The sequence below is a fragment of the Garra rufa genome, chromosome 15 (genome assembly GCF_049309525.1).
Source record: "Garra rufa chromosome 15, GarRuf1.0, whole genome shotgun sequence".
Taxonomy (NCBI): domain Eukaryota; kingdom Metazoa; phylum Chordata; class Actinopteri; order Cypriniformes; family Cyprinidae; genus Garra; species Garra rufa.
In genome coordinates, this window is record NC_133375.1 from 33,262,961 (window position 1) to 33,289,957 (window position 26,997).

The following is a 26,997-nucleotide window of genomic DNA, read 5'->3' on the forward strand; positions in this document are numbered from 1 at the left end:
CCAGGACACTCCTGGAAAAGAGATTTTAATCTCAGTGAGTTTTCATTCCTGGTTAAATAAAGGTAAATGAAAATCCTGCCCCCTCTTTGTCTTCCATTTCACTTCATATCTCCTCTACACTGTCCTATCAAAATAAAGGCCAAACGCCAAAAATAAATCTTAAAATAAAATTAAAATACAGAAACAACTGGCGTACCTATTTACTCAACTGCTTTATATCATCACTGTATTAAATGACAATATAAAATCAGAACAAAAACATGATGCACTAGTAATTTTAACTTTATATTTGTGAGTCAAACAGATGAAGTCATATGCATTTTTTTATGAATTACAGTTAAACAGGTATGCTAGTGCTAGCTCTGGAGGAATCTGTGAATATACAAGCTGATCTACAGTAACTATGGTTAAAAGGAAACATAACACTGAAAAAGCTACTGTAAGAATGCAAAAACTCAATTATATATCAAATATACATATATGTTGACAACACAGTGATCTCTGATTTTACCCCTTACAGCCCTCTCTCTCATCTAACAGGCTATTCTCAATAAGGTCCTGTAGAGAGGAGAAGCTTGGTCTGTCCTCGCTGTTGAACTCCCAACACTGCATCATAATACTGTGCACCTGAAATAACAAAAATAATATTTTTTACAATTACTTCAGCTAATATTTGTACAATGGAACTTGATTCAATTGGTTAATGTGACCCATACAAAACCATTCAAATAAAAATCAGATTTTATTTTCACCTTTGGTGGACACTGAGATGGCGCCGGTAACCTCCAGTTATCTTTGAGAAGATTAAGAAGATGGATAGCCATGGAAGGACTCTGGACATAACTTCCTATCTTCTGGATACACAACTGCATCAAAGGAAATCAAATAAAGCATCTTTAACACATTCAAAGTTTTGGAACAACACAAATGGAGTTGATGATGACAGAATCTTCATTTTTAGTGAGTTTTTGTGGGAGTTTCTCAAGGTGACAGTCATTTGTCACTGTACTCGTACAGTAGTAGTACTATTATTATGGAGCTTCATTTACTCACCCGTCTGGGGTTTCGACTGATGTCACAGTACGAGAAGAGCTCGTGTAGAACAACGCCGAAACTCCATACGTCTGACTTATGGGAGAATTTCAATTCTGAAATGGATTCAGGTGCATACCTGTACAGGATGGGACACGAAACAACAAACAAGTTGAAATATTAATATTAAGTAAAGAAATATAAATAAATAAATAGAAAATAGTCAACACTGAATCATTCAGAGACCAGAAAATGGAATTTCATTAAAGGATAACTGTTGCCAAATTGCAACCTGGGCTGTTTTTTTTTTACTGAAAACGAGACAAACTTATATCTAAAAGCATAATTACGACAAACGAGCCGTTTTTGAGATTGACCGTGATTTCGTTTTGTGGTCAATGGCTAGTGTATGTACGGGAGTACTAGGAGCATAACTTTGAGCGCATCAAAATCGATATTTTTACAACACTGAGAAGGCTCGACACACCATGAAACTTTGCTCGAAGTATCACCTGGGTCTCTACACATGAACTCGAGCATTGAGAACATTGTTTGTGTACACAGAGTTTACTAAAAAGAAAGTTTTTGAACAACTCACTTTCACTGTTTGAGTATCCGTTCGTGGCCGTCTTGCCAGTCATGAGGTGACGATCTCCGAATGCGAGGATGGATAGCTCCTAAAGCATATTTCCATATATGAATGGCTAATTCGTTGTTTTGTCGCAAGTGAAAAACAATCTTAACCTTCTAGTTCTAAAAAGAGCCTCATAAGCCTAATATTTCGTCCTATGGAGTCCATTCATTCGCATTCGGAGATCGACACCTCTTGACTGGCAAGACAGCCGCGAACGGAACCTCAAACAGTGAAAGTGAGTTGTTCAAAACCTTTCTTTTTAGTAAACTCTGTGTACACAAACAATGTTCTCAATGCTCGAGTTCATGTGTAGAGACCCAGGCGATACTTCGAGCAAAGTTTCATGGTGTGTCGAGCCTTCTCAGTGTTGTAAAAATATAGATTTTGATGCGCTCAAATTTATGCCCCTAGTGCTCCCATTCACCGGCCATTGACCGCAAAACGAAATCACGGTCAATCTCAAAAATGGCTCATTTGTCGTAATTATGCTTTTAGATATATGTTTGTCTCGTTTACAGTAAAAAAAAAAACAGCCCAGGTTGCATTTTGGCAATAGTTATCCTTTAAATCTGTAATCACAACAAGGTGGTTAATTACTCTTATACTTTCCTAGAATGTTCTCAGATCTTGGCTAAAGTTCTGGCAAGTTTCTCCCCAAGTTCATTCAGAGTTATCTGATCTTTAAAAACTTTCTTAAAACGTTAGCACAAAAACATTATTTACACATCTTTTATGATTTTTTTTTTAACATTTCCTTCCATTTTTTAAATGTTGCTACTTTTTTCAGAATGTGGAAACATAATGTTCTAGTAATGTTTGCAAAATGATAAAACTGAATGTTCCCTTATAGGGTAAAAGCTTATCCTCCCTATATCCTCATCTCATTGTCTAGAATTAAATTGTAAACCCACTGATTGATCCACACTCCAGAACAGACGGTGGCGGTAATGCACTAATAAATTGGATGCCAACCGCCGTTAAAAACAAAGAAGAAGAAAAGGAACATTTTGGATGAAACCCGGGAGCTTTGTTGCTGTCCCATTCACTGCAAAGAAAATAACACTGGCAACCCTGGTGAAAAAAAAACAGCTAAAACCAGCCTAGGCTGGTTGGCTGGTGTTAGCTGGTCAACCAGCCTGGTTTTAGCTGGTCATAGCTGGAAGGCAGGCTGGTTTTAGAGGGGTTTTGTCCACTTTTCCAGCCTGGCCAGGCTGGTCAGGCTGGGAAACCACCAGCTAAAACCAGCCTGACCAGCCTGGCAGACCAGCTAAAACCAGCCTGGGAGACCAGCTAAAACTAGCCACTTCCAGCTTAAACCAGCTAAGACCAGCCAACCAGCCTAGGCTGGTATTAGCTGTTTTTTTCAGCAGGGAAGGTCAAGAAAAGTATAAAAGACGTCATCAAAATAGCCCGCCTGTCATCAGTGGTTCAACCATAATTTTACGAAGCTACGACAATACTTTTTGTACTCAAAGAAAACAAAAATAACGACTTTATTCAACAATTTGTCTCGCCCGCGTCCCCGTTGTGCCATTTTGGTGCGTATTCACTGGACACAAACAGCGTACGCTGTTCTCTATCAGCTGCGTTACGCAGATAAGCTGTTTACGTTATCTTAAATTGTGTTCCGAAGACGAACGAAGCTTTTACAGGTTTGAAATGACATAGGGGTAAGTAATTATTGACAAAATGTTCAATTTGGGGTGGAGTAACCCTTTAACATTCGCATAACATTCCTTTTTTTTCTTGAGAAGAAAGAAACAAATCGGCCTATTTTCATGATCTAGCCTATAGGACTACACAAGCCCACTACAGCCATCTAAAACAGATTAAAAAAGACTGTAAAACAGTTCAAGGATTAGGAGCTGTTTAATTTGAATTATAAAAATATATTTTGGTTTGTGTAAAATATTATGACTGATACTCAAATGTATGTGTGACTCTTTTTTGGCTGATGTCTTCACACCCTGTGTAACAAAAATAGTATTGCTTTGCATTACGATAGGTATTGAAAGAGATTTTGCAGATATAGGTCACACCCTGTTGGACAAAAATATTATTGCTTGTTTTAAGAAACTGTGGGAAACCACAGTGGGAAATTAGAATTAGACACACCTGATGTTCTTAGAACATATTTTGTTAGAGGTTGTTGTTTTGTATGGAATGTATTCAGTGCTACTGTATGTTAATGGTATGTGAATAGTGCTGTCTGCCTAAAGAGCTTGATGTAATCATCACCAGAAAAAAGGGCTTTCTCCTGGCTGTGTGACACGGTAGTACTCTTTATCCACTGGGATGATCTTCGTAAGCCCAAAGTCTGCAATTTTCACCAGAGTGTCACTGGCGACTAGGATGTTGCGAGCGGCTAGATCACGGTGAACATAACGCATGCTTTGCAAGTACTCCATACCCTACAAAAGAATGTTAGAGGGCTGTTTACATGTATAAAGATCCACAAACAAATGAATAAACTGATCAGACCTATGATTTGGAAAAGGATGTGTTCTAGTGGTGGCTAGTCTATACCTTACAGATCTGCGAGGCAAAGAGCAACAGTCTTCGGGTGCACACATTCTGTCGGTGCTTCTCCATGTATCCAATCAGACTGCCGTACGGAAGATATTCCATGACCAGTTTTGTGCTGAGTCGGCCTGTGAAGTGTTAAAAAATAAGGATAATTGACCTTTTACATGTATTTCAATTATGCAATGCACTGTTTTGTGTTTTAGGGTTAAAGGAATAGATGCTGATTGGAAATTGATTATCAAAAGTAGTCTGACCTGCGCTGTAGCAGATGCCCTTGTATTTGACAATATAGTCACAGTGCAGGGAGCTGATGGTCTGGATCTCTCTCTGGAAGTCTGCCATGGTGGCCTGTTTGTTTGACTGAAGTTCCTTGACAGCTACCAGATCTCCTGTGTTATCACCCCATGGATCATAACGACAAAGCTCAACACTGCCGAAGTTACCCTAAACTCACATATGCACAGTTAAAATGATCAGCTTTAATTTCTCTCTCTTAATTTCCAATTAGAAATTCAACAGTTGCACCAGTAATCATCACGTTTAGTTATAAAAGCGAGGTTAAACTGTGAAATACTAATGTGCATCATATAATATAATAACATGCTTTTTTGTTGTTGTACCTTTCCCAGGATAGAGATGAATCGGAGGTATCGCTCCTCATAAACATCCCGTTGTTGCTTTTTGAGCATGTTCGGTCTTCTCCAGAAGCTATCAGTCTTGGGAAGTGTGCCAGTCGCATGAAGAATCTCATAATCTACAGAATTAAGATTAACAGAATTAGAAATGCAATGACTGCTGATCATACGGTTTCGGTATGTTTCTGTTATGAATTTTTAACTATGAATACGAATAACTAAGCATTTTTGGGAAATAAATATTATTAAATATATTTTATATATTAATACAAAAATACAAATATTGCATTTATTTTTATAAATAAAGTAAATTAATTACATAATTAATATTTTTATATATTACTTAAATGTCAAACATTAATAAAAATGTTCTTCTGAACTTTCTAAAAAAAATTCTACTCAGCTGTTTTAAACATAATAATAATAAATGTATTTTTTTAGCAGCAAAACCGAATATTAGAATATTTTTTGAAGGATCATGTGACTGGAGTAATGATACTAAAAATCCAGCTTTGGAATCACAGGAATAAATTACATTTTAAAATATGTTTAAATAGAAAACAGTTATTTTAAATAGTAAAAATATTTCAGAATTTAACCGTTTTTGCTTTACTTGGATTAAAAAATATGCAGGCTTGATGAGCAGATGAGACGTCTTTAAAAACATTACAAATCTTACTACTTCAAAAACATTTGACTGGTAGTGTGTAAGTGATGCATATATTATGTAATATACAAATAAATGTAAAAAATGTAAAACATGTATTTAATAACAAATTATTTACATATTTAACACTAATAATATTGTTAAAAAATGAGTAAATAACAGTCATGTGGGGAAAAAAGTGATTTTCCTCAAGGGGGCGCTAAATAGCCTTATAAGTCAAGTCACATTCTTTTTTCTTTCGAGAATGGGATCTAAATCGAGCAGATTTCAAACATCAGTGTCATTGTGGAAAGGAATCTGGTGTACATCTGTGTGTTACCTGAAGTGATGAGGCTGTTAAGTTGGCGGATGATGCTCCGGCAGGACGGTCTGAGTTCAGGCTGGTACTGCATGCACTGAGCGATCAGGTCAGCCAGCTCAGTCCACTCCAGTGCAGGGAGGTTTGAGAAATGCTCATAGAACTGCTGCTTCTGCATTCAAAGAAAGACAGCAGCTGTTTAGTACCGATTTAGTAATGATTTGGCATTTTATCTAGAATGTATAACATCATAAAGAAAATGTACGGGTATTTTATGATTGTATATTAATGGTGGAACTCATGTGAGATGTCTATACTTGTATGAGGTCCAGGCCCTGCAGCGGAGCTTCTCCATTATTGAAAATCTCCCACAGCGTTGTCCCAAAACTCCACTTGTCACAATCTAGTTCAATCTCAAGTGTATCCAGAACCTCTGGGGCCACCCAAGGTATTCTGTCTAAGACCACTGGATTCACAGAAACGACCATTTTATTGCATCACACATAATCATATTATAGTGTATTATAATCCCTAATACAAGCTAAATAAAGAATCTATTATTACTCTGTCAAGTGTTCTTTTAAAAACACAAATTATTCTAAAAGTCATTGAATTACGAGTAAATAATGGTTTTGTGTTTATCTGTTTAATATAATTACCATCTTTGCCCAGAAAGGCCATGCTGATGCCAGGGTCACTCAGTTTAATGAAGGGCAAGTTATCAGAGGAAGGGTCTCCCTCTCTGGCTAACAGCAAATTCTTTGCACAAATATTCCCATGTGCAATATTCTTCTCCTCCTGGATATAATAGTGAAAAAAAAAGGTTTTTAGCTAGGGCTATGATGCATCCTCTCTAATATTCAGTACAGAAGTCAATTAATACGAGCTTTGAGATTACATACACCTTGCAGAATCTGCAAAATGTTAATTATTTTACCAAAATAAGAGGGATCATACAAAATGCATGTTATTTTTTTATTTAATACTGATCTGAATTAGATATTTCACATAAAAGATTTTTACATATAGTCCGCAAGAGAAAATAATAGTTGAATTTATAAAAATCACCCTGTTTAAAAGTTTGCATAAACTTGATTCTTAACACTGTGTTGTTACCTGAATGATCCACATCTGTTTTTTCCCTTTTTTGTCCTTAACAGTTAAACTGCCCACTGAAATCCTTCAGGTCCCACAGATTCTTTGTTTTTTCTCAGTATTTTAATGTATTTGAACCTTTTCCAACAATGACTGTATGATTTTGAGATCCATCTTTTGACACTAAGGACAACTGAGGGACTCATATGCAACTATTACAGAAGGTTCAAATGCTTGCTGATGCCCCAGAAGGAAACAAAATGCATTAAGAGCCAGGGGTGTTTTCTTATTTTGCCTAACTATCATATTTTTTCCATTTAGTACTGCCATTCAAAAGCTACAGGAGGTACGTAGATGTCCCCCTGGAGACAAAATTAGTAACATTTACCCCGATCTTCATATTCAAAAAATTTTCACCCCCGCCTCTTAATGCATTTTGTGCGATCCCTCTTATTTTCATAAAATAATTAACATTTTGCAGATTCTGCAAGGTGTTGTAAACTTCTGATTTCAACTGTACATAAAATCTGTGTTCAATGTTGACTGGTAAATATAACCAATATCGTCCCTCATACAGTTCTTAATAATTTCATAATTACCAGCCAGTTTATCATGTATGAATATTTCTCACCAGGAAGTTGAGAGCACAGGCTAGTTGTTTGGCCACATCTAATTTCCAGCTGACTGACACAGATGTGCTCCTCTTCAGGTACAGGTCCAGTGCGCCATGCTTCACAAACTCCTGCACCATGATGTCTGTGGAGGTCAGAGGAGGACACACTTTACTGACATGACTGTATTCACAGACACTTTGACAGGCAACCAGCGTCACCAACGATACTCTGGAGCCACTCAGAGTTCAAGAAGATTCAAAGAGCTGAGGTCATTACACAGACTTTTAATTGCTTTCATAGAGTTTGCCCTCTTGTGCTTATACTTCAGTAAAAGAGTGTTTGTTAAGAGTGCTTTTACACTTACTTTTGGATTTGTGCACACTGATGCCATATACCAGCAGAAGGTGCTTGTGGGAAATTTGACTCATCAAACTGGCCGCCTCAAAAAAAGACTTAAAAATAGAAGTAAAATGTAATAATTAATCACATAGCTAAAAACACTTCTTCTTTTCAGTCAAAAATGCTAAAGTTTACATATTTACAAGTTTACAAAATGACATGTTTTTGTTTGAAATCTCAGTTTGCATTTTAGAGGCATATCTCATTTATTAATACCACGGTATGCTGAATCAAACACAACATTATCATGGAGTGTCAAAAATGGGAAATGCAATATTTTCTATGCCGAAGTGCATATTTGAGTAAGAGTTTTACTAGATATGGTCTTTTCATTGCAAATAATTATACTCAGCATGTTCTATGTTTGAAAACAGACCTCCCAGCAGTTTTTATGATTTGCATCCAGGACCTTCAGAAGAACCTCTGTGGAGTGTGTCAATCCGTCCCGCTGGTCTGTCTTACTGCCTCTGAAGATATGCGTGAAGGAACCTTGACCTAAGCTTTCCCTCTGTTAAGAAACAGAAAAAAGTGGTTTGACTTTAGTTGTTTTGAGATTAAACATACTGTTGTTAAAATTATCTTTTGACCCCTTTAAAAGCAAGCCCAAAAATGTATGTACCCAGGTGAGGTCCTCATGTTTAATCATGTGGAACTGCATGTGGCTTGGTTTGTGTCTCTGTAACATGGGGGAACTGGGCATCTCAGTCATACTGCTGTTTCGAATAATGATCATGTTGGTAAGTTCTGCAATGAAGATGAGAAATAGCACGGCAAAATTAAAAACCTTATCCACCTTATTTTTCAGTGCGGAAATAAGCTGCTTTCTGTGAACACGCAAGACTTCTGGTTTATTAGCTGCTGTAGCGAAATAGCGAGAAGAATAACAAAGTGCAGTAATCGGTAAACTGTTTGCATTACAAACCAATGTGTTCATAATTAAGATAACACATTAAAATAATATGGTAAGACACACCAGTTTGCAATATCAAACAGCAAAACTAGCTGTTTTGTACAGCTTTAAATAGCTGGAAGTGGATAAGACTGGAAGCCTCGCACATTAAATTTACAAATGTCTGTGCCTACTCTTACAGGAAAAATAAGGTGGATAAAATATGTATATTTTGGTGATTTATTTTATTATTTTAGATTATTTATGCTGTTTATTTTATTAAATATATGTATAAATGTATGTAAAATAGCAAGAAATTACACAATACAAAAATGTATACAAAAGTTTTTCCCACAAAGTTATTATTTTCGATTATTTATACAAAGTATTTTATTATATGATGAGTATTTTATTATATGATCTTTATATAATGTATGATAGAAAACATTTTTTCAAGTTATTTTTCCCCCCAAATTATAATTATATTATTTATTAAATTTATTTTATTAAATATATGTATAGAAATATGTGAAATAGCAAGACATTACACAACAAAAAAAGGATAGGCCTACAAATTTTGAAGTTATTTTTTTTTCATATTATTATTCTTGATTATTTTTTGCAAATTATTTTAATAAAAATTATATTTATAAAATATGTAAGCAACAAACAAAAAAAGAGAAAAAAATAGCATAATAAAAATAAACACATCTTTTGATGTATTTTTCCCCCAAATGATTATTTAAAATTATTAATGCAATTTAGTAAAACAAGAAAATCTTATTAACATTTTTAACGAAGTTATTCCCCCCACCCATATTATAATTATATATTATTTATGCAATGTACTTTATTAAAAATACGTGTAGAAATATGTAAAATAGAAAGAAATTACACAACTAAAAAAGAATAGGCCCACAAATTTTGAAAAGAAATAGCACAATAAAAATAAAAACAAAAACATCTTTTGATGTCATTTTCTCCAAATGATTATTTTAAATTATTTATACATTTTAGTTCAACAAGATATGTATAAAAAGCTAAACAATCTTATTAACATTTTTCCCCCCCAAAGTATAATTTTAGATTTAGTATAATTTTATGCAATTTATTTTATTTAATGTACATTATATGCACAGCAATATGTAAAATAGCAAGAAATTACACAATTTAAAAAAGTTATTTTTCCAAATTATTATTTTTCATTATTTATGCAAATTAATTTATTAATTATGATATTTATAAAATATGTAAAAAATAAATAAATAAAAAATTGCATTATTCATGCAATTTATTTTATTAAATAATATAAAATGTATAAAATATGTAAAATAGCAAGAAATTACAACATTAAAATAAAGTATTAAAAATGTTGGTTATTTCTTCCAAATTCATGCAGTTTAGTAAACATATGTAAAAATAGCAAAAAGAATCATATTATTATTTTTTGAAGGTAATTTCCCCTACATTATAATTGTAGATTATTTATGCAATTTATTTTATTAAATATATTTATAAAATATGTAAAATAGCAAGAAATTACAACATTAAAATAAAGCATAAAAAATTAAGTTATTTGAAGTAATTTTTTCCAGTTATTATTTTAAATGATTTATGCAGTTTAGTTAAACATATGTATAAAATAACATTTGTTGAAGTTATTTTCCCCCCAAATTATAATTTTAGATTATTTTTGCAATTTATATTTAAAAAAAAATGTATGTATTAAAAATGTTTTTTTTTTTTTTTTTTAAATCCATATGAAATCCCTTTTAATTCCTCAAATAACTCTTGCTATCTCATTTTTTATAAAGATAAACATCATGATATAAAAAGCAAATATCTCAAAGAAATGTTCTACCTTTTGGTCTGGGTGGACAGCACTTGTCTAGGGTGACGGGGATTTCTGACATGAGAAGCGTACTGATCTGATAAAAGTCTGTGAGCTGTTTTAGGCTACAGAATGAGTTGTGAATCCCAGCCAGGCTAAACTTCTCATTTTTCTCTATCAGACAGTCCTTGTAGTCCACGCCTAAAGGAGTCTGTAAGAACATCCAGAAGTTAAGAAATACAATGGAGTCACTAACAATTCAGCCAATCTGTGAAACTATAGAAAGTCTTGCTGTGGTTGGTTCAAAATTCACATTATAATTAGACTGAGCTGTAAAACATAGGAAGTAGCTTTTGTTGAATCAGATTTAAACTCATTCGAGGCTTGGAGTTATGAGTCATATTCTATTTTAGTTACTTCCTGTTAGTTGAAACCAAAAGGCTGGTATCTGTAGGAGTCAAGCAAGACTGGTACCTCTATGCAAACGGTGAGGAAGTACTTGTCAAAGTCCTTAGGACTGTGACGTAACAGGAACATCCCATTTTTGGCTCCAGCTTTCTTAAGTTTGTGCACTGCGAATTCTGACCTTTAGAAAACACAAAACAAAATGGTATTTATTACTTAGTCATTTCTAATTTTACTATAAGGTGAAATATGAAACTATGTAGTACGTGATCGGGCCGTGGCAGTAATTCTGTACATCCTCCAGCAAGCTTGGCGGGGCCACCTCTGTGCAGAAATAGTGAGTCGAATCTGTAGTCAATCTAAAATAGCCATCAACCAGAGATACAAAGGAAAGAGCCTCAGGTAGGGTGTGAAACTCAGCCTCCTATTGGTGGAAAGAGAAACAGAAAACAGTTAAATATTAAATGCTAATGTAGGATTTGACAAAAAGAACAAGCTTGAATTTATTAAACATTCATAATATCAAGTCTTGGTTAATCAAAATGGCATGTGTTATGCTTCATAACAAATAATGATAAAGTTATGCAATGCTACTACCATGCACTGGTCATCATGGCGTGTGAGAGTGACCACCCGTCCTTCCAAAGGCATCTGCTCTTGAGAAAGACGTTTAATACTAATATCTGTGATCTGAGGGAAATCACAAAATGTCTGCCATTCCTGTGAACACATAAAAGGAGCTTAGTACATTTATTTAATTATGAAAAAATATAGTAAAATTGCTTAACATTATTATAATTCAAAATAGCTTTTTCTATTTTAATATATTTAAATATGCAATTTATTTCTGTGATGCAATGCTGAATTTTCAGCATCATTACTTTAGTTTTCAGTGTCACGTGAAATCTTCAGAAAAGTCTTCAGAAATCATTCTAATATGCTGATTTGGTGCTCAAGAAACATTTTCATGATCAATTTTGAAAAGAGTTATGCTGGTTAATATTTTTGTGTGAACCATAAGATATTTTCTTGAGGATTATTAATAATAGGAAGTTCAGAAGGACAGCATTGATTTTAAATATAAATATTTTCTAACACTATAATTGTCTTTAGTGTCGTTTTATCAATTAATGCATCATTTCTGAATAAAAGTATTAGTTTTATGGTATGTACTAGGTAGTTAGTTTTATGGGCAAGTTATGAACAATCTCTTATACATGTCTCTGACAAAGTTTAAAAGCATCAAAATGAGAAATTTAACTTCTTATTTCTTTTTCTTTTCTTCTGTTAAACAATTTTGATATTTACAAAATTACCTGGCCTATAACAGCTAGTTCCGGTTAATTCCTGTAGGCGGCGTAAATGCATTTGATTCATTCGAGTCTTTATGAACGAATCAATGAATCGTTCACTCAACCGATTCGTTCATCAATCGGTCATATTGGCGTCACAGAACCAAACGAAACTGGTATATTAAGCTGATTATTGCTGCTGAAAATTTTCAATTATTGTAATGTTTTGGGCTGTACTAATCGGTCGGACCGGGATAAACATTTGGAGTAGAAAAAGTTTAACATGGTTTGTTATAATGGACTTCTATGGGGGGCGATCACTTTATATGCTGAATAAGAGCTCGTTCTTTTGAGAGCAGAAAGTATTTATTATAAGTAAAAATTTAACAGAAGTTTGGTTTTCCCTGGTCGCTGTTGAGGTACGTAAACCACGTTAAGCTGTTTCCTTATAATGGGCTTATATTGGGGAGAAAACGCTTAACGTGATATTATTCACTTTATCTGTGGAATAAGGGCTCGTTCTTTTGATAGTAGTTAGTTTTTGTTCCAAGTAAGGTTTGACAGAAACTTTAAGCGTTTTAGAACGTCCCGTTTATCCATAACTTTCAAGGTAAGTAACGTAGCTAACGTTAGAGAGCAATCAGGCTAACAAATGACTAGTGTGTCCACTTAGACCGAGGACTAGGGTTATAAGGTTATGTATGGATAGTATAGAGGACATGTACAACTTTATTAAAGCAATAAAACAGTCGTGGTCGTGATGTTACAAACAATCTTACTCGATGTTTGCGCCATCTTTGTTGTTTAATTGGTAACAGGTGTTCTGAAATATTCGGTGCCTGAGATTTTCTGTGACACTGGGCGGAGCTAACATGAATATTCATGAGTTTCATGTTTCATGTTAAAGCGCCACAAAAAAGATTTGTGCTCCTTGGACCATATACACTGTTTTCGTTAACATAAATTAATTTGATTTCAGCGTCGAACTAACTTAAGTTTTCAGAATCAGAATCAGAATCAGAATGAGCTTTATTGCCAGGTATGTTTACACATACTAGGAATTTGTTTAAGTGACAGAAGCTCCACAGTGCTACAGAATGACAGTGGCAAGACGATACATATGATAAAAAGAACTAGATACAAGTATACAAGACAGACAATGTGCAAAAATAGCAAAGACATTTGAATGGAAGTATGTGCATTAAATAAATAACTGAAAAATGAATAAAGAGTGTAGTGTTGTGTTCCACAATCAAGTGTTCATGAGATGGATTTTTTTATTCCTTTAGATTGTTGATTTAATTTGTAGATTGTGTGCTGTAAGTTTGATTTAATATAATTTATTATGATTTAATTTAAGGACATGTTCTAACTAATGAGCCAATAGGCATTTATAGGACAGCGTTTTAGTGCCACGCAAAAAAAAAAAAAAAATCTAAGATTACGAGATTAATATTAAGGTCGTAATATTTCGAGAATAAAGAAAAAGTACTACGAGAATGAAGTCGAAATACAACGAGAATAAAGTCAAAATATTATGAGAATAAAGTCGAAATACTACGAGAATAAAGTTGAAATACTACGAGAATAAAGTCAAAATATTACGAGAATAAAGTCGAAATACTACGAGAATAAAGTCGAAATACTACGAGAATAAAGTCAAAATATTACGAGAATAAAGTCAAAATATTACGAGAATAAAGTCGAAATACTACGAGAATAAAGTCTAAATATTACGAGAATAAAGTCTAAATATTACGAGAATAAAGTTGAAATACTACGAGAATAAAGTCAAAATATTACGAGAATAAAGTCAAAATATTACGAGAATAAAGTCGAAATACTACGAGAATAAAGTCGAAATACTACGAGAATAAAGTCAAAATATTACGAGAATAAAGTCAAAATATTACGAGAATAAAGTTGAAATACTACGAGAATAAAGTCTAAATATTACGAGAATAAAGTCGAAATACTACGAGAATAAAGCCCTACTACAAAAATAAAGTAGAAATATTACGATAATAAAGATGGAATATTACGAGAATAAAGTCGAAATGTTTCGAGAATTTAAATCGTACAAATTAAAGTTATAAATATAATATATTGAGGGTAGCCTATTTTGCGCATGTAAAGGCCCGGATTGTTGCCTCCGAGCGGTCGCATCATTTTACTGGGATGAGGAAGAGCCAGTTTTGCTGACTTGCGAAAACAGCTTAATATCAAAAATATATGATACTTATTAACAGACTGAACAGGACCAACTTATTCAGGTCATACACCCAATGGACATTCCTTTGGGGGGCGCTAGCTCTCTTATTTGACTATTTTTAATACACTACAAATATATACACTACAAAAAATGCTTTTCTTACTTAGACTTTGTCTTGTTTTCAGCCAAAATTTAAAATAAATTGTAAAAAACCTGTCTTTTTTTTTAGTAAGAACAAGTCGAAATTAAGTTTTTGCTTAGAAAAAGCTAAATAATCTGCCATTGGGGTAAGAAAATAAACAAGACACAAAAAAGTAAGAAAACCTTTTTTTTTTTTTTTTTTTGCAGTGTATGTGGGATTATTTAAAGAAATAATACCTTGTGTCGTACTCACGGGGACAGTATGCTTCGATTACATTCGTTGTTTGTAATATAAAACATTTATAATATAAACGTCTCTTCTTTCAAAATCTTTGACAATTCTTATCAAAATTCTTTGTGAAAATTCACCTGCTCTGCAAAAATGTCTGTGGCGTCCAATCTTTTATTCCCCACATTTTTTTATTAAATTAAATAATATTTTGACTTTATTCTTGTAATATTTTGACATTATTATCGTAATATTTCGTCTTTATTCTCATAATATTTTGACTATATTATCGACATATTAATCTCGTAATCTTAGATTTTTTTTTTTCATGTGGCACCAAAACGCCATTGTAAAAAAAATGCTGTGGTATATTTAAGTCATTTTGTTTTGTGCTGATGTTTTACTTTGAGAGTCTGTAAAACTGTTGATTGCTGGTAAATGCATCTTTGATGGCAAAATAAAGTTTCCGCTGTGATATTTCTGTCGTTCCTTATTTTTGGCTTAGTTGGTAGCACACATAACTTCATCCAGACTTTAATATTAAATGAATTCATTAATGGTGAAGTCAGAATCCAAGCTTTTATTTCACAATGTTTTAGTCCTATTCTACAGTACAAGCTAACGGTACTTCAAAGTAACCTCATATATATATGGAGGATGATAATCATTTGCTTTCTTGATTGTATTAAATGCCAACTTTTTAAAGTGGAAATTAATATAGCCCATGCAACATTTTAGTTAATTTTCATCTGTGAATAAAGTAAAAATCAGCAAGTAAAATATCTTAATTTATTTAACAGCTGAACCAGCAATAATAAGGTTGAATGTTGTACATGATCACAAATCAAACTTTATTATGCCAAATCAAATGCATAAGTATATTCTGTACAACTTTTAAAACGCACTCAAATGTAAAACCGATAAGTAAATGACAAAAAGAAGAGAGTTGTTGGCTTGATTAGCCTATATGATGCATATTCTAACAATAAACTGGATTTCTTATGTAATTAATAAATGTCTGTGCACAATAAATATGTACATATATTAGCTCGAAACTGAAATTAAATTCCGTTACAGAAAGCTGTATTTTTTTTAATCAGGAGCACTAATACTTGAGTGCAACTTTAAGACGAAACTCATGAACGGGAAACTCATGAATATTCATGCTAGCTCCGCCCAGTGTCACAGAAAATCTCAGACACCGAATATTTCAGAACACCGGCATACTGGGGCGGAAATAGGTTACACAGCAATTGCGTATTTCCGGTGCAAAATACGGAAGTTGTGAGAAAGGTCTATGGAGTTCTATAGGGAGAAAAGCGTGATTATTCACTTCATATTATTCACTTTATATGCTGAATAAGAGCTCATTCTTTTGACAGCAGAAATTGTTTATTGTAAGTAAAATTTTAAGCCACGTTAAGTTTTTTTTTTTTTGTATAATGGACTTCTATGGGGGGCGATCACTTTATATGCTAAATGAGAGCTCGTTCTTTTGAGAGCAGAAAGTGTTTATTATAAGTGAAATTTAACAGAAGTTTGGTCTTCCCTGGTCGCTGTTAAGGTAAGTTAAACCACGTTAAGCAGTTTCCTTATAATGGGCTTATGGGGGAGAAAACCCAGAGCCATAGAGAAACAGAGTTATGACACTCCCATAGGCTTCCATAGGAACTGAGGAATGCGGAAGTAAAGCGTGTCATGGAGCGGCCAATAGTTCCAAACAACCAGTAGCTCCTCCATTGAAGCCCATTCATTTCTGCGTTTCTCAAGCACAGTCGCCGGTAAATTGAAGAAATTACTGCATTTTTTAACATTTTAACGCATCAGTTGACCTCTCGGAAAACTGACCAGTAGTGGTATTTTATGAAGCGTGTTATAGTTTATCGTTAAAAAATAAACAGTTATACTGTAAATGCAGTTAGATAACGAGAAAAACACCGCAATAGCGACCATAACCAGATACTAGTTGTCATATTTTTACGTTTTTAGTCTTTCTGCGATCTTTCTCTCACTGTAGGAGGTTGAAGTTTCAGTAAAGACTGCATTCAAGAAATACGATAAAAATGTATGCTGAATGCAATTGGTTGCCTTGTGTTTTTTTAAACACTGTTTTCATCTTTTCCATTATGTTAAATGCAATTTTTACTTGCCTTTTATAATATTCAGTTATGCTGTATATTTGAATATCATAAAATAAGACGAGTAAATTACTTTTTTTTATTTAACATTAAATCGTTAAATCGAAACATATAAAAAAAGAGTGTTTTGATCATGTCCAAACACACATTCAACTGTATTTTACCTTAAATATCACACTAACTATAATATAAATACTATATTAGAAAATATTATCTTTTAAATGGTCAGGATCATTATTGCACATAACTGTATTATTTAGTACAAAAAAACTCCTCAAAATATTAACTAAATAGAACTGAACTATATATATTACAATTATTTAATTGAATAAAAGTTACACTTAAGGTGTTTGATCACATTTGACTGCCAAAAAGTATGAGAACATATTAATTATGTCTCTTTATCACTCCCCAGAAATAAATGCGATTGTAAAGTGTATTCAGAGAAGTTATCAATACACAATCAATGCACATTATGTGTTAATAATTACTCGAAATTGCTGCAAATATAGTAAAACTGTTGTCTATCCTGCTTAAACCCATTCAAACACATTGACAGCGCGGAGTTGTTTGGAACTATGGAGAGCTCCATGAACCACGTGACCGCGCGGCGGCGAGATCAAAGCGTGTCGCAACTCTCTTTCTATATGGCTCTGAGAAAACCATAGATATATATACGTAGATGCCTCATTAGCGACTGTTTCTATGGGCCTTTATACGTAAGCCGTCTGCCATTTTGCTGCGGTCCACTCGACGTCATTCACCCATAGATCTAAGTCGAACGTCACCTGACCAACCCCGGAAAACAGGTCTCATTGCTTCCGCTTGTCGGAGAACGTGTTAATAGCCGTAATAAATAATGGCGATATCGACGGACTTTTAAGGTAATCAGTTAAAAAATCCAGCTGTTTATTGTGGACGTTTCATTCGATATTTATATATAAATGTTAGTGAAAAGAATAAAAATTTAAAACTTTTATATATCAATCCACATATGTGATGGACATTGGTTATGATCATTTTTAGTGTCTACTTTGAATGAATCTTGAGTAAATCATGTTCATATTTAAAGAGGGATATGCAAAACGCGTGAACCGGAAGCAACGAGACCTGTTTAGCAGAAAACAGAAGCCTGTTGGGCATAACCCCTATTCACCATAGTAATCACTGAATATTCGAAATGCCACAGTCCTGCACAGCCGTTGGTCTGCGAACCTACAGTATGGTGAATGACGTCAAGTGGACCGTTCCAAAATGGCGGACGCATCTACGTGCTTGGAGCGGTCCAATGGGGTATCTACGTATATATATCTATGGAGAAAACGCTTAACGTGATATTATTCACTTTATCTGTGGAATAAGGGCTCGTTCTTTAGATAATAGTTAGTGTTTGTTCCAAGTAAGGTTTGACAGAAATTTGGGGTTTCCTTGTCGTTTTTTACGTACGTTAAGCCACGTTAAGCGTTTTAGAACGTCCCGGATAAACTCTTAGTGGAAAAATGTATATCCTTCATCCAATTTGTTCCTCTTTGTGACGGAGTTTTCCTCCACGACTCTTATCAGGTCGGCAAAAGTTATCTTTGGCAAACCAGCGAGGGAAGTTGTGTAGACTCTCTCCATTTTAATTTTAAATTACCCGGCTTTCTGCTGTGTTGACATTACACAGGAAGTCTGCATACCCTGCGATTGCGTATTTCCGGTTTCTGTGAAAAAGGTCTATAGACTGACAAAAGTTCTGACAAATCAAGGAGAAGAGTGCAAAAAACTGTCTTAGGAACCGAGGGCGTTTGTGGTTGGTTAAACTTAACCAGGATTTCCAGGGCAAGAATCTTGACAACATTCGTGTTTGTTCTTATCACTTCCGGTCAGGTAGGTTAAGTATTAGGCTAGTATCTTAATTAATACATCTCGTACTTATTTTTTTTTACCACCTATTAACTTTAGTTTGTCAAAAATTGCACCCTTTTCTGCTTACTAGTCCTTCTCTATATGATTTACCAGCTTCCACACGTTTTTTCCATGGTTTAGACAGGATAAATTAGCAGCACAACGTATTCAGTAGTACATTAACCTGCAATCCATGCTGTTGTTTACATTCGAGTATTGCCAGTATGGCCATGCATTTGGGTAACTGACCAAACCATGACTTAAATGCAAACCATCTGTTTGGAATTATTTTCTTTGGCGGAGCAAAAACAAAAGCAACACTGAGTTAAAAATGTAAGTGACACCTTAACTTCTTGTTTACTGAACTCTTATATAAAGTTCTACCTGACTCTCTTTGGTCTGTATCTGAATCCCTCCCTCTCCAGACACTCGCACTGCTTTGACCCTCAGCTGCTCGCTCTGCTCTAGCCATCCAGAGTGATGCAGAGTGAAACTTTCTGATCCGTAATTCGGCTCCACCACACTCAGCTCGATCAGGTACTTGAGCTTCAGGCTGCGTTCTCCAGCCGAGCATCTGCCCAGCTTCTTTAGGAAACGCTTCAGCGACTTGCGGATCTGATACCGCGCTAGACGGCTCATACGCTGTATGTCTTGTCTGTGGATCTCCGGGAGGCAGGACTTGTAGCTGGAATGGGATTTTTACAGTGGTTAATGTAGCTTTAACATTAAAATGACTTCTACTTATATGTTAACTGCATTCATGTTACCTTGTTGTATTGCAGATCTCACCAAGGCTCTGGTTTCTCTCTTTGGCCATACGCCACAGATCCAGCACTGCCATTCCCAAACATTCCTGCTGCAAACTCAGAGCAGGAGAAATCCCGCCACGTCCAGACACAAAATCACTGCGAGCCTGAAACAGGCAGACTGTACAGTCAGATCGGAAGGTAACAGTTGAGTCCACATTTTTATGACACCTTTGAATTATTTTAATCATACCGATAGTTTACTGTGCATCATCAGGATAGAGCGACATAATTCTGAGTGTTCACTTTTAATTCACATGTGGCTTTCAAAATAACATTCAACTGCCTCTTGAGAAGGCAATAAGAGATTATTGTGCTATACCTGAGCAAAAAGATAGTCAATGACGCAGTAGTCCAGCACGGCACAGATTCGTCCTCTGCTGAGGCTAAAGCGGTACGATGCTTTGGATCCTTGACCGAACCAGCTTGAGAAGAAAAACCTTAAACACACAGAAAAAAGCTTTTCAATTACAGAAGACCTTTCACATTCTCACTATTTAATTTGTCCACTAGCAATCATTTTAGTATTATTTACAGTTTTGAATTTGCTTTGATTTTAGTTTTTAGTGTTCTTTTTCATTTTAGAAATGACCTTAAATCAGCTTTCAGTTACCAAAAATGATTTTTAATATTTAACTATAACAATGCAATTGCCAACAATGCATATCAGTGCCTCCTTTGCCTTACTAAGTCTAATTAAATATAGAATTTTTTGTATCTTAAATACAAACAATTAAATAATATCTTAATAGTTTTTGCATCATTTGACAAAATAATTGAAAAAAGTACACTGAAAATATTCTGTTGTTGTGCATCATTTTTTTTTCGCATGAAATGTTATATACACTACTAGTCAAAGGTTTTTGAACAGTAAGATTTTCAATGTCTTTTAAGAAGTCTCTTCTGCTCATCAAAGCCTGCATTTATTTGATCCTAAGTACAACAAAAACAGTATAATTTTTAAATATTTTTACTATTTAAAATAACCGTTTTCTATTTGAATGCATTTTAAAATTTAATTTATTCCTGTAATTTTAAAGTTGAATTTTTAGCATCATTACTTAAGTCACATTATGCTTCAGAAATCATTCTAATATTCTGATTTCCTGCTCAAAAAACATTTTTTATTATTATTTTTATGTTGAAAAATAAAATTTTATCATCACTTTTGATTAATTTAAAGTAACCTTGCTAAATAAAAGTTTTCATTTCTATTATTTTTTCCCCAAAAGTAAATAAATCAATAAAGTGTGCTGACTCCAAGCTTTTGAATGGTATAGTGTATAATGTTACAAAAAATGTATTTCAGATAAATGCTGATCTTTGGGATCCTTCTATTCATCAAAGAATCCTGAAAAAATGTACTCGGTTGTTTAAAATATTGATAAGTATAATAATAAAAATGTTTCTTAAACAGCTAATCAGCATATTAGAATGATTTCTAAAGGATCATGTAACAGTGAAAAGTAATGATGCTGAAAATGTAGCTTTGATCACAGGAATAAATTACATTTTAAAATATTAAAAAATATAAAAAATTTAAAATTTGACACTTTTTGCTGTACTTTCTGTCAAATAAATGCAGGCTTTAAAAAAAAAACATTAAAAATCTTACTGTTCAAAAACTTTTGACTTAGATTTTTTCTTTACATATTATGTCATATTTATCTTACACTGTTTACCAAAAACACTAAGTTTTGAAAAAAAATTTATTATTAGGGACAACATTTTGTTTGTGATGGAAATGACAATTGATATAAATAATTTTCACACCATTAATATTGAAATATCAGATTAGTGTTGATTTACTTTAGTTTAAAATTTAAAGTTTATGATTTTTCCACTTTTAATCATCATAGATTTAAAACCTAATATGATACATTTACATAAAGACTGAAGTCTGGGTCAAGGACAAAACAAATTGAATTAAAATGAATGACATGAGTAGTTAAATAATAATTCCACATATTCAGTAAGATTAAGCTATTTGTACATAAAATATATGATTATCACAGCCGTTTTACCTCACTCTGTAGTGAACTTTGACATTCTCCTCGCTATTAAACACATGAGTTGGTGGATACCAGTATGAAAGGTCCTCTGATGCCAAAGCAAACAGGTTGTGGAACACAGGAAGAATTCCTAAAAATATAAAAATTCCATTCAGGTTATTGTAAGGTTAGCGCATGATTATTTTAAATATATTTAAATATAAGGTTAGAAACACAGAACATGTAGTTTCGTCATAATCATCTAACAGATAGACCTTGACCTCTTAAAGGTTATCAGCAATACTTTTAGTTAGACACCATTAAAGATGAGATTGTGTTGAGCATGTGGGCGTCTCACCACTGGCTTTAGCAGCAAGCACACACACGCTCTCGGCTGTGATGTGTCCGGTAGAGATAGTGAAGGTGGTCTCTGAATTTAAGCTGGGGCTGTAGTACAGGTGCACCTGCAGGGCAGAGTCACAGCTGGACTTCTGACTGCCAGCCCTTTCGCTCTTCATCAAGGGCACCTCTTCTTCTTCACTCATGGTCTTCTCACCAAAGCAATCTTCTTAATTGACGGAAAAAACTAGATACTTTCTATTTTCAACACATGCAGGTGTTCATAGACCATTCTTTCTTTCCAAAATAGTGCATGTAATTCAAAATAGGATAAGACAAATGGATATTTCTGATAAAAAGCTATTTGTTTAATGTTAGAAGCAATTGTAAAGTTTCTGCTACATTTTCATCAGCCATTACTCCAGTCTTAGTGTCACATGATCCTTCAGAAATCATTCTAATATGCTGATTTATCGTCACTGTTGAATCTGTTGTGCTGCTTCATATTGTTTGGAACCTGTGATACTTCTTTGATGAATAAAAGAACAGCATTTATTTAATATACACTACTAGTCAAAAGTTTTTGAACAGTAAGGTTTTTAATGTTTTTTTAAAGACGTCTCTTCTGCTCACCAAGCCTGCATTTATTTGATCCAAAGTATAGCAAAAGCAGTAACATTTTGAAATATTTTTGCTATTTAAAATAACTGTTTTCTAATTGAATATATTTGAAAATTTTATTTATTCCTGTGATTTCCAAGCTGGATGTTTATCATCATTACTCCAGTCACATAATCCTTCAGAAATCATTCTAATATTCTGATTTGCTGCTCAAAAAACATTTATTATTATTATGTTGAAATCAGCTGTATAAATCATTCAGGTTTCTTGATGAATAGAAAGTTCGGAAGAACAGCATTTATCTGAATTAGAAATCTTTTGTAACATTATAAATGTCTTTATCATCACTTTTGATCACAAATTATACTGACTCCTTTTTATATAGTATTGTGTATAATGTTAAAAAAGCTTTTTATTTCAGATAAATGCTGATCTTTGGATGTTTCTATTCATCAAAGAATCCTGAAAAAAAATTGTATCTTGAACAGCAAATCAGCATATTAGAATGATTTCTGAAGGATCATGTGACACTGAAAATTGCAGTAATGATGCTGAAAATGTAGATTTGATCACAGGAATAAATTACATTTTAAAATATATTCAAATAGAAAGCAGTTATTTTAAATAGTAAAAATATTTAGCAATATTTCTGCTTTTGCTGTATTTTGGATCAAATAAATGCAGGCTTGGTGACACAAAATTTCTATTTTGAATGAACACTGTTCATTTGAACTTTTTATTTATCAAATAATCCTGAAAAAAGTATCACAGGTCCCAAAAAATATTAAAGCAGCACAACTGTTTACAGCATTGATAATAAATCAGCATATTAGATTTAGAAATTTTCTAAAGAATTACGTGACACTAAAGACTGAGGGAATGATGCCAAAAATTCAGCTTTGCTTCAAAGGAATAAATTGTGTTTCAAAGTATTTTAAAATAGAAAACTGTTCTTTTAAATCACAATAATTTTTCTGTATTTTTTAATCAAATAGATACAACTTTGATGAGCATAAGAAACCTTTTAAAATCATAAAAAATCTTACTGATACTGGTTGACTTTCACTAATCTAATGACTGATTATGAATAAAATTTCCACTTTATCGCACATCCTAAATAAACAAAATGTTACATTTGTTCTGCTTGGGGTCTCAGAGGCCTCAGCTATAAAACCCCAAGACCCCAAACAAAAGCAATGTTATTATATTGGATAAAAATGATTAGATAACAAAAATACAGCAAAGTCAGTCTCAACAGAACTTGAGGGCTATTGTAGGTAATACACTAAACAGAAGGCGGTACTGTACAGTAAAGCAATGAAGTTATCATCAGTTCTTGGAACTGTAGTGGTCATAGCTTGATCAAAGTGAGCTCATCCTTCTCATGTGATCTGTACTTTCCGTAACAAACCAAATCAAGGGTGTTTTCCCAGAGATTTCCAATATTAAGCCAGCAACAGTAAAGGATTTAATATACATTAGGTATTTTAAGTCAAGCTTATGTTATACAAGTTTCTTTCAGTTTCGATAATATCATTGGCTGTTCAATATTGTAGTCGAACATCGTATTACAGAAATACATCTGTTTGTATACCAATACGAGTACAGTCAAATCAAACAGACAAACATGTAACATGAAACATACAATGGCACAATTACAAAATATATACTCGTAGTCACATGACTTCCATGCTTTAAAATGACAGTTACGAGGTATTTTTGATCTTATACGATTCTATTAAAGACAACTGAGAGGTGTTACCTGAGAGGTGTTATTTAAGATGAAACATTAATGATTTGTTCGTGTAGATGTGAAGAGCTGCGTAAATTTCACTCAAGCTTCGCTGTTTTGAGCCTCTGGTGGGAGGGATCAAATGAGACTCGTTTCCGGCAAGAGACAAACCACAAAGGCACCTCATTTCCAGACTGCCTTAGCAAGATCAGCACACCACATGTTTCTTTAACTCATCTGGCATCTCGGTTTCTAGACCTGTGTCCAGGCCATAAACTGAACACAGGCACACCTCTGCATGTTATGGAGTGCAAGCATAGTGTATTTTTAAGTGCAAGAGATGAAAGAGGGAGGGTGTTTGCTGGAGCTGCTGGGGTTGTTGCTTTCTTTACGTGGGAAGAGTGAAACTGTGGTTTCCTCTTTCTCTGCTAGTGAGCGGCGGGTTTGTTATTTCCGCCTGCAGAGAAAAACTGAGTCGGTTTTCTTCCGTTTGGCCTGATACAACCAAGTGGCAGATGAAACTTTCATTTCAGAAAGTACTATGTGCACCTGACAGTGTTGACATTTCAGTTTATTGTGAATGTGACAGGGGCACTCCATCATTCAACAGCTTATCTACAGTGTGATACTAGCAGAAATATGCACAAAGTATACAGCCATTGGTTTAACACATTAAAACTGAAACACATGATTGTATAATGAAATGCATTATTATTATTATGGGTAGTGTGGTGTACTTAAAGGGATAGTTCACCCAGAAATTAAAATTTGATGTTTGTCTGCTTACCCCCAGAGCATCCAAGATGTAGGTGACTTTGTTTCTTCAGTTGAACACAAATTAAGATTTTTAACTCAACCCGTTGCAGTCTGTTAGTCATATAATGGCAGTGGATGGGCACCAAACCTTTGAAAGTAAAAAAAAAAACATGCACAGACAAATTCAAATTAAACCCTGTGGCTTGTGACAATACATTGATGTCCTAAGACACAAAACGATTGTTTTTTGCGAGAAACTGAACAGTATTTATATCATTATTTACCTTTGATACACAGCAGTACTGTTCAGTTTCTCACAAAAACCGATCGTTTCGTGTCTTAGGACATCAATGTATCGTCACGAGCCGCAGGGTTTAGTTTGAATTTGAATTTATGCCTAACAGACTGCAACGGTTTGAGTTACAAATCTTTGTTTGTGTTCTACTGAAGAAACAAAGTCACCTACATCTTGGATGCCCTGGGGGTAAGCAGATAAACAATTTTCATTTTTGGGTGAACTATCCCTTTAAAATCATTTTAGGCTACATATTTCCTTAATTAGTTCAGGCTAATGATCATACATACTTTGTTATTGGATAATACAGAAGAGAATCATAGTGATATATCTCTATTAAAAGCATTTAGTTAATTAAACTACTTTCGGATGACTTTAGTGTGTGTGCTTATGCTTCTCTTCTTGGCTGGGAATGAAAGTGAACTGACATACAGGTGCGACACAGGTGTATGATGAACAGAAACGTACTGTGCATGATTTTGTACTACGAAAGAAGGCACTATTGTTTAATAGGTCAAAGAATCATCTTTTGAATCAGGTGGTGACGGTCAGGTATTCAGTAATGCCAACCAAATCAGTATTGCTTTGACATTTTTGACATGAGAGACTGTGCAGAATGTACTTTGCGTGTTAAATAGTAAAGCTGTGTCTTTCAATTTTTGTATTTTACACAGACACAGTTGTTCTTCTACAAGAGGTCATTTTAATTTGATATGATGCAGTATTACTTTTGTAGAAACTTGACCTTTTTGATTTCACAAAGTCGATCCTGCACCTCTCTAAATGTCACCTTTGTTCAGCAAAATGTCTTGTTTGTCAGCAGTGGCAAAAAGTTCTTTTGGACTGAGAAGGATTTCGGTGGGATTGTTTGTTGTAGTTTCATTCTGTAGAGACAAGAATATGATTTCAGCAGTTTTGCTATTGTTAACTAAAATTAAAAAAGAATTTTTTTTTTACTGAAATAAAGCTGAAATAAATATGTAATATAGATTTAATATAAATATAAATTAAAACTTTAAATTAGAAATAAAACTTTAAATTAGAGATATTGATCCAGAAATAAAATAAGTTGAAGAAAAGTACAACTGAAATAATAATAATAAAATAATAATATATATATATATATATATATATATATATATATATATATATATATATATATATATATATATATATATATAAACTAATAAAGATTACAAAAGTATGCAATTTATATAAAATATAATATAAAATATAAAAATAAAAGCTCATTTAAAACTTAAACTTAAAACTTTAAATTAGAAATATCTAATATCTAATAAGAGAAAAAAAGTTAAGGTTGAAGTACTAAAATTACAACTGAAATAAAAATAAATATTAATAGATATACTAATAATATATATATATATATATTTTTTATTAGTTATATATATATATTTTTTTATTAAATTACTTTACTTATATATATATAACTAATAAAAATTACAAAATCATGCAACAATAAAATAAAAATTATTAAACTAAAAATGTAAAATCTAAAAATAAAAGCTCACT

General features: G+C 33.4%; 1 protein-coding gene across 1 annotated transcript; it reads right to left on the minus strand.

The window, feature by feature from the left end:
* Positions 1–272: 272 nt before the first annotated feature.
* Positions 273–23,038, minus strand: jak3 (Janus kinase 3 (a protein tyrosine kinase, leukocyte)). Its single transcript, XM_073818553.1, has 23 exons — positions 22,080–23,038; positions 21,755–21,872; positions 20,053–20,170; positions 19,692–19,837; positions 19,309–19,609; positions 11,623–11,745; positions 11,292–11,449; positions 11,095–11,206; positions 10,651–10,831; positions 8,520–8,644; positions 8,277–8,408; positions 7,866–7,953; positions 7,519–7,643; positions 6,452–6,590; positions 6,110–6,258; positions 5,814–5,964; positions 4,813–4,946; positions 4,447–4,636; positions 4,193–4,317; positions 3,905–4,077; positions 1,054–1,171; positions 753–866; positions 273–627 (listed from the first exon to the last, which is right to left on the minus strand). The coding sequence occupies exons 1-23, from the start codon at positions 22,264–22,266 to the stop codon at positions 508–510; spliced, it is 3,327 nt and encodes a 1,108-aa protein (XP_073674654.1). The 5' UTR covers positions 22,267–23,038; the 3' UTR covers positions 273–507.
* Between the last annotated feature and the right edge of the window lie 3,959 nt (positions 23,039–26,997).